The sequence below is a fragment of the Otolemur garnettii genome, unplaced genomic scaffold, assembly GCF_000181295.1.
Source record: "Otolemur garnettii isolate 467f Iridium unplaced genomic scaffold, OtoGar3 scaffold00091, whole genome shotgun sequence".
Classification (NCBI taxonomy): Eukaryota; Metazoa; Chordata; class Mammalia; order Primates; family Galagidae; genus Otolemur; species Otolemur garnettii.
Genome location: NW_003852486.1, coordinates 6,681,655 through 6,690,141, shown reverse-complemented (window position 1 = coordinate 6,690,141; position 8,487 = coordinate 6,681,655). Strand labels below are relative to the sequence as shown.

The window sequence follows — 8,487 nt, the reverse complement described above, 5'->3', positions numbered from 1 at the left end:
AGGGTGACAGCTTGAGGCTCTGTCTCAAAAAAAAAAAAAAAAAAAAGTATGAGCTTAAAATCTTACCTTAACATCCTCAAATTCATTGTAAACATCTTAAAATTTCCAAATACACACATATTATGTGATTATTTTTGTGTTTATAATTGCGAGATGATTTGTTAGGGCCCCTTATCCTTCAACTGTTAGACTGCTCTCTTATTAAGGAGCCCTAGGAATTAATTATGTTTTTTGTTTTCTGTATTATGATATCTTGACATTTTAAAAATCTTGCTGTCTGGGGATAGACTGCCCCTCCCAGAGCTTGCTACTCATAATTCCTAAAGATAGTAAACAGCTTGAGTTCATGCCTTCTACAGGCATACCAGCCAATCCCTTTACCTAACTTTTATATACCAAGCCAATATTTCCTCTGTTCAAAATCATCCTAGGATTAGGTTATCAGGCAACTGGAGATCATCCCTATAGCTCAAAGCCAGTCATCACCTGTTTACTGTGCCTCACCTTTCCCTGGGAAAATATTGCAAATGCTCTGCCCTAGGTTTTCCCCTAGCTCCTGCTTCTGCCTCCTGACTAAAGCCTGTTGTTCTTCCTGTGACCCTGCATGGTGTGCTATGCCTCTCATTTCTAGGTGAACTGTGAGTATACTTACTTCAATGTCACTGACTCCTCTACATCCTTTACAAATTAAGACCCAGCTACACATTAGTCTCCCTGGGCTGCAATATTACAGCATATTACAGCACTTCTTGGTGCTCCCATTTTTTCCATTGTGTCTACCATGTTCTAATAGTTAAGATAATTTCATGTATATTTTATATTTCCTTCTCTCTTTTCTTTGAATACAATGAAACCTCATTGAAAACTGAGGTCTTTGTTTCTTATTTGTCTCTTGTTTGTAGGTGTCCCAGGCACTTAAATAATGCGTCAAATGTAGTAGGTAGTCGTTGAACATTTGTTATAACCATAAATAAGCATAATACTATAGCATCTCTTCATTCTGACAACACTTTCTAAATGTTGTCTTTAATAAGAACACTTTCTGACCCCACAACAGATAATACTCTGTATTTTCACAAATGCAAAGAAATTACATTTTGGAGATGAAACCTGCTGTGGTTAAGTTCTAACACAACTACATGCTCTTTTTCAGTCTCCTACTCAAATTTTGCTGATATCTAAACTTTTCACGTGCCACAGAACATGTTTCCTCAGAGTCATTTCTGCATATATCTTTGAATAGATATAGAATTATTAACTTTCAGTAATTTAAGTAATTCACAAACTTTTTTCTCTTTCCTCCTTTCCTCTTTTTCTTTCCACAAATAACCTCAACTTTCAATTGAGACACTTCTGTAATTGCAGGTGAAATGTGTGAAGTGCGGATTGTGAGGTGGCAAGACCTCCAAGCCGGGGAGGTGCATTCAAGGGATGATCCCCAAACTGCTTCTCCTCCCTTCTTAAAAAACACCTTGCTCCCTCTGTCAGAAGTCACATAGCTTCTGTATACTTTTCTATCTTTTGCCTAAAAGCACATAGCCTTCTCTCCCTAAAGTTAATCTTTATCCCATGTACTATTACTTCCTCTCAACCTTGTAAGATGAAAATATTCCCACTAGCTTTCCTTGCTGATTTGCAACATTCTTAGTATAAGCAACTTTGTTTAGGTACTACATAAATAAAGCTGGTGCTGGCTGCAGTCATCAGTTGTTCCAGACCTCCTTACCCCATCACTTTTATCTCTTGTGTGATCTTTGTCTCTTTATGTGTCTTATTTTCTCATTCCCCACCATTCCCACTCTAGTTTACTCTTCACACTGGCTTGCTAAAGAAATGAGAATCCCTCCCTGGACCAGAAATGCCATCATGGTGTTCTAAATCTTAATTTCCAGATGCAGATGTCACCTTTATATATGTCCTATCACTAGAACCTTGTCAGCACCTGTCTTGGCAGATAAGGACATTTATAATAGTTCCCCTTTCCAGAGAGGTGGCATATTCCTAAAAGGAAATAGCTTTGGAGTTCAGAAATATCATTTGGATAGAAGAGTATTGCACCTTGGCTGGACACCAGTGACTGTGCAGGCTGAAAAGGAGCCTGGCTTAACCACTTACTTCACGAAGGCCGAGTAATCCCACCCATCTTCCTCCTTGTGGCCCTGTCAGATATTTCCTCTGAGGAAAGCAGCGCCACATTAGAGTATTTGCCTCAAAGACTTCAGCATCCCACGTAATAATGGACAGTTCTTCTACTCCATGAGCCTATTCAGGGACCTTTCTCTCTGACCAAAATGAAGATTACAGGACTGATTTAAACCTTCCCTGATTTAAACCACGCATATTTTAAAAGGAGGGAAATATGAGAGGACTCAAAATGACATTGACGTGGTGTGTCCGTTTGGTTTTGCGGTTTGGGTCTGCAAAGAGCAGTCTGAAAGAGCATTTCAGTCCCTGCAAACTGCCCTCCCTGGAATCTAGGTGCGGACCCTTTAAGAGGAGCGAATTGGCGCCCCCGTGCACCATTTCCGAACGCCCCTTAGTGTCCCTAGAGGCCAGGGTCCAGGAGGCCGGCAGTCAACACTCCGCCTTGGCCTATTGGACACTGGGAACTACATTGCCCAGAAACCTCTGCGCCGCGCGGCGGAAACGCGATGCGGGGGTTGTGCGTACGGAGGACGTCGGGGCGGGACTTCCGGTGTCTTCCTCTCGGCGGACATCTTGTCTGCTGTTAGGTGAAAGCGAGAAAGCCGCGGTGATGCCAATGGTGACGGAGGCGGAGAAGTACGGGAGGCGTCGTTGGCCCCACTGCAACGAGGCTCGGCGGTGGCGCCTCTCATGAGGATCCCCGCCTCTGTCTCCATGACCGGGCGCTCGCGGGGCTGAGACTGGTCGTGGTTCCTGCCCTCACCGCCAGGTGCGGCCCAGACTGTGATGGTGGCTAAGATGATGGACCCTGGGCAGGTGGGTGCTGCGTTCCCCAGACTATCACGCGTCCCAACTCTCACTTCCCAGTTCTAAAGCCCCGAATGGGGGAGCGCCTGTTCACGTCACCACCGCCCAGGCCTCTGTGACCAGGGTAGCGGAGCACTCGTGGGTGGTGCCCCAGTTGCTAGCGGCCGGTGTGGGAGAGTGTGACAGGCAGAGGGATTGGCTCCAGCAAAGGCGTGGAGGTGCCTCTGTGCTCAATTGTCCATCTCACGCAGGACTTACCTTCGACTAGTGTTTATCTCCTTGTGGGAGAGGGAGCTGCATGGTGAGGCTCAGAGACTTGTATCATGTAGTTTCCGGGAGCGCAGTTTGCAGGGACGGCTGAACTGCTCTCTCAGATATCCTCCCCACCCCGAACTGCAAAACCAAATAGACACACCACATCAGTATCATTCTGAGTCTTCTCATTTCCTTCCTTTTAAAATGTGTGTACTAGAAAGGGAAGAGTTATATCAGTTCTTCTTTTGATGATTGTGCTTACAATTTTCCTGGTGAAGGCCTCACATGTCCCAGTTTTGTGGGCTGTGATCTTCCCTTACTTTTTGCTTCAGGGGTTTCTCTTTCCTTCTGGTAGCCAGACCCATGGGCATTGCAGTTTTCCTACTGTCTCAACATAGGACTTCTGGGTGCCAAGCCTGGACTGTATGTATTGCATTCCCCAACTCATGTTGCCTGAAGCCTTTCCAGGAGAGGTTTAGGGGTCAACACAGTGAATTTCACCCTGCTTGGCCTCTCCTGACATGACTGTCTACATTCATGACATCTCTGAGCTCAAGGCTCTTATCTCCTTTTTCTAATTGATATTTCCTGGGTCTGCCAGTGTCATGAATCTAAGTCATGGTCACTGCTTGTGGGGTCCCCCAGGCTATTCCTGCTAGACAGTTTTCTGCAGTTCATTTTGTAATGTTTTGTGATTTTGTACAGGTGAGCTAGTGTGAACTAGTGCTTACACTTTTAACCTGTCCCATCTTTCTCCTGTGACTTGTATCTTCCAGATCTCTTCGGTTTCTGAACTGTAACAGGGGAGAAAAACTCCGATGCTCAACTAAGAGGGTATGACTGTAGCCACAGCACGAGGGGCTTGGACCAGCCTTGGTGAGTGGGTGCTGGGGGAAGGTGTGACCTCGGTGTCATATATGTTCAGACAGTTCCAGTAGCCTGTCCTGTGCTCACCACTGTTTGGTACCAAGTTGGCCTTATTTCTGTCTTTCTCCCTATTCTGAACACTCTTGTCGTTCTTTTCTGACTTCCAAACCAGGGTTGTCCTCCCCTACTCCTTAATAGAGAGGCTCTCTACTGCTCCCTCTGCAGTGATTTTCAATATTGAACTGCACTAATGGGCTAAAAGATGTGCACATATCCTTAAGTAGCCCCTGGACACAGGTTACTCTTTTTTTTTTTTTTTTGGAGACAGAGTTTTAGTTTATCGCCTTGGGTAGAGTGCTGTGGTGTCATAGCTCACAGCAACCTCCAACTCCTGGGTTCAAGCAGTTCTCTTACCTCAGCCTCCCAAGAAGCTGGGACCACAGGCGCCCACCACAACGCCTGGCCATCTTTCTGTTGAAATTTGGCTGGGGTCGGGTTTGAACCTGCCACCCTTCATATATGGGGCCAGCACCCTACTCACTGAGCCACAGGTGCTACCCAGCTTACTCATTTTTAATCAAATTTTCTTGGGCCTGGACAAGCATTTCTGTGTAGCATTCACCTTGCCAGCCAACAAAGGCCCTGCCTAAAAGTCATATGCAGAGGATTAAGTTTGAGATCTTGCTTGCCTCTTCCCTTTGTGCTATACCCTATTCTTGTGTCCTTGTTCCTCATGAAACCTTTTCTATTTTATGATCCTTAGATTTTAATACTGTACATCAGGCCTTTGTTCAACCTCACCCTAGCTCTGTTCTTTTTTGTTATTGTTTTGAGACAGAGTCTTAGTCACCTTGGGGTTGAGCACTGTGTCATCATAGCTCACAGCAGCCTCAAACTCTGGGGCTCAAGCAGTTCTCTTGCCTCAGGTGCCTGCCACAATACCTGGCTGTTTTTTTAGAGATGGAGTCTCACTCTTGGCACAGGCTGATCTCAAACTCCTGAGCTCAGGTGATCCATCTGTCTCGGTCTCCCAGTGTTAGGATTGCAGGAATGAGCGACTCTGCCCCGCCCTCTAGCTCTGTTCTGCCAACAATCCCTGGATTCAATCCTGAGTATACTAGACATATATTTGTGGTGGGGTTACCTCCTCCCACCAAAGTATATCAACAATATTTTTCTGTCTTCAGGTTGTTGGCGTGGGGTGGAGAATGAAGAGGCACCTTCTGAACAGAGCATATCTGAGGTGTCACATGCTAATACTTCTAAGGCAGGTTCATCCACCCAGACACCTCACTTTTGTGACATATGTGGCCCCAACTTGAAAGATACTTTGCACCTAGATGAACACCATGGAACACACCACGGACTGAAACCTCACACATGTAGGGCATGTGGGAGACAACTCTGGTTCAGTGCAAACATGCATCAGCAACATTACAGTGTGGAGAAACCCTTAAGAAGGGATGATGGTGAGGCCTCATTTGTGAAGAACTGCACAGTTTGTGAAGAACCTCACCTTTCAGAGAAGCCCTTTATGTGTGAAAAGGCCCAAAAGAACTTCACGGCTAGTTTGGGTGATCACCAGCAAAAGGCCTCTCATTGCAAGAGGAAGACATCTAGGAGCACTGAGAATGGGGAGGATTTTCACATTGGACAAATGCATTACAAGTGCAGTGAGTGTGGAAAAGTGTTCAGCCGCAAAGACACACTTGTCCAACACCAGAGAATCCATAGTGGAGAAAAGCCTTATGAGTGTAATCAATGTGGGAAAGCTTTCAGCCGCAAAGCCACACTTGTCCAACACCAGAGAATCCATACTGGAGAAAGACCTTATGAATGCAGTGAATGTGGAAAAACCTTCAGTCGAAAAGATAACCTTACTCAGCACAAGAGAGTTCACACTGGAGAAATGCCTTATAAGTGCAGTGAGTGTGGGAAATACTTCAGCCATCACTCCAACCTAATTGTACACCAGAGAGTTCACAATGGAGCAAGGCCTTATAAGTGCAATGATTGTGGGAAAGTCTTTAGACACAAATCCACACTTGTTCAGCATGAGAGCATTCACACTGGAGAAAATCCTTATGATTGCAGTGATTGTGGGAAATCTTTTGGCCACAAATACACGCTTATTAAACACCAGAGAATTCACACTGAAACAAAGCCTTTTGAGTGTACTGAGTGTGGGAAATTCTTTAGTCGAAGTTCTGACTTTATTGCACACCAGAGGGTTCACACTGGTGAAAGGCCTTTTGTGTGCAGCAAATGTGGGAAAGACTTCATAAGAACCTCCCACCTTGTTCGGCACCAAAGAGTTCACACTGGAGAAAGGCCGTATGAGTGCAGTAAATGTGGGAAAGCCTACAGCTTAAGCTCCCACCTCAATCGACACCAGAAAGTTCACACTGCTGGCAGGCTTTAGGAATGCTTTCAGTACAAGATTCATCAGTCAGAAGTTGAACCTCAGACATCTGAACATTGACAGGAGGGAAATACCTTATGAGTGCTAGGTACATCAGAAGCTTCCAGAGAATGTGTTGCACTTTCTGACCTGCTCAGGTTTCTTGCCAGAGTTATGTCACTGTCAATGTTTATGGGTGAAACCGTCTTAACTCTTAGCAGTTTGGTCACCCTAATATCTTTATAGAAGGCAGGACTTTGTACTCTCTCCAGTTCCTTAGAGAGAATCATTAGACATTTGAGTTTACTGTGAGTCTTCATGCCCACCTCTGTTTGGTGTAATTGTGGACATGACCCATCTTGAGCCAAGAGGACTTGAGCTATATTGTGCTAGTAGCTTACAGAGGTTTACTTTCTTCATGGACTTTACTGGCTGTAATACTTGGGATGGATTTTTCCAGTCTCCATGTTACCTGGCCTGAGAAAATACTTGCCTCTTACTGCTTTGTTTGTGATAATAAAGGCCTTATAGTTTAAGCTACTTTTAATCTTGGGGGTTCTTTTCACTGTCTGGAATGGATTGAAAATAGACTCTGTGGGGGCTTCCTACTGTATGTGCCTCAAATGAGGCAGTGGGTTGGTGGAGAATAGTTATGAGTCCAGTTTTGGTATTAAATTCCATTGCTGACAAGAGCTTATTAGGTAACAATTTAGATCTTCGTGGGGCTGATTTGTCTGGATTTATTATGTGAGGGGGCACACATCATGTTGAGGCTGCAGCTGTTGTGACAACCTACAGGGCATTTGGAAGCAGCATGATTGGGTATTTTGTTTCCAGTATATGTCCCATATTCTCAACACTGTTGAGAGAAAGCCATCCCTTACGACCTGCTGAGTGGCTCTATTCACTGAAGGTCAAAATCTGGCACACAGGTTACCACTGATGGTAAGACCTAATGCATCTAGGAGGAAAATGAATTTGATATGGAAACATTACATATGAATAATTGGGATTGGGGGAGACTGCTGCAAACTAGAGGGGAAGTGCCCATTGTAAAATCACATTCAGAAACATGTTAGTCACTGGCTTACGTATGGGATCAGGTGTATTGAAATTCTTAAGATCACCAGGGTTGTGTCACTCTTAAGGTCAAGGTCACTGGTACAGGAAAAGATGTAGTTTTCTTAGATTACTGTGCCTCCCTGAATTCTCTATCTAATGTGTCTGCTGCAAAGGCAGTAAGCCTGAGAGTAAAGAGATACTGGGGTCCAAGGATGTCATTTTCATGAGCAACCGAGCTCCTGGTGATTGTAGGAAATAACCTTTGTTACTTGCCAGTTTTCTTGGTCGTGCAGAAAAGGTGGCCTTCCCAAGGCATTTGGAATGAGGTGGTAGAGTCACTAGTGATGTTTAATTGCTTGGCTTTCCAAAAATGGAAGACCCAGATTTTTAGTAGAATAATTTTGTATAGGTTCTTTGAGGTATAATCAATAGATAACATACTGCACGTACTTTACGTATACCACTTGTTAAGTCTTCACACATTTGATCTTAGCCAAAAGGCCAAGAAGCAATCAGTTAAGTCCTGATATACATATATATCTATAAAACCAACACCCTAGCAATGGTGGTGACCATATCTTATCACCCATGAAGTTAGCCTTATACCCCTTGTAAACCCTCTCTTCAGCCCTTCCTTAAGTCCTTCTTTCCCCTGTTCCCTAGGCAACCACTGAGTACTTTATAGGTAAAATTTGCCTTTTCTGGGCCGCACCTGTGGCTCAGTGAGTAGGGCGCTGGCCCCATACACTGAGGGTGGCGGATTCAAACCCGGCCTGGCCAAACTGCAACAAAAAATAGCTGGGAATTGTGGTGGGCGCCTGTAGTCCCAGCTACTCAGGAGGCTGAGGCAAGAGAATTGCCTTAGTCCCGGAGTTACAGGTTGCTGTGAGCTGTGACACAACGGCACTCTACTGAGGGCAACAAAGTGAGACTCTGTCTCTAAAAAAAAA

The 8,487-nt window shown here is 44.8% G+C and overlaps 1 protein-coding gene across 1 annotated transcript; it reads left to right on the top strand.

Moving 5' to 3' along the window:
• Nucleotides 1–2,723: 2,723 nt before the first annotated feature.
• ZNF134 (zinc finger protein 134) lies at nt 2,724–7,035 on the top strand. Its single transcript, XM_003795347.3, has 3 exons — nt 2,724–2,961; nt 3,984–4,083; nt 5,262–7,035. Exons 2-3 carry the CDS (start codon nt 4,044–4,046, stop codon nt 6,494–6,496), a joined length of 1,275 nt encoding a protein of 424 aa, XP_003795395.1. The 5' UTR covers nt 2,724–2,961; nt 3,984–4,043; the 3' UTR covers nt 6,497–7,035.
• Nucleotides 7,036–8,487: the final 1,452 nt, after the last annotated feature.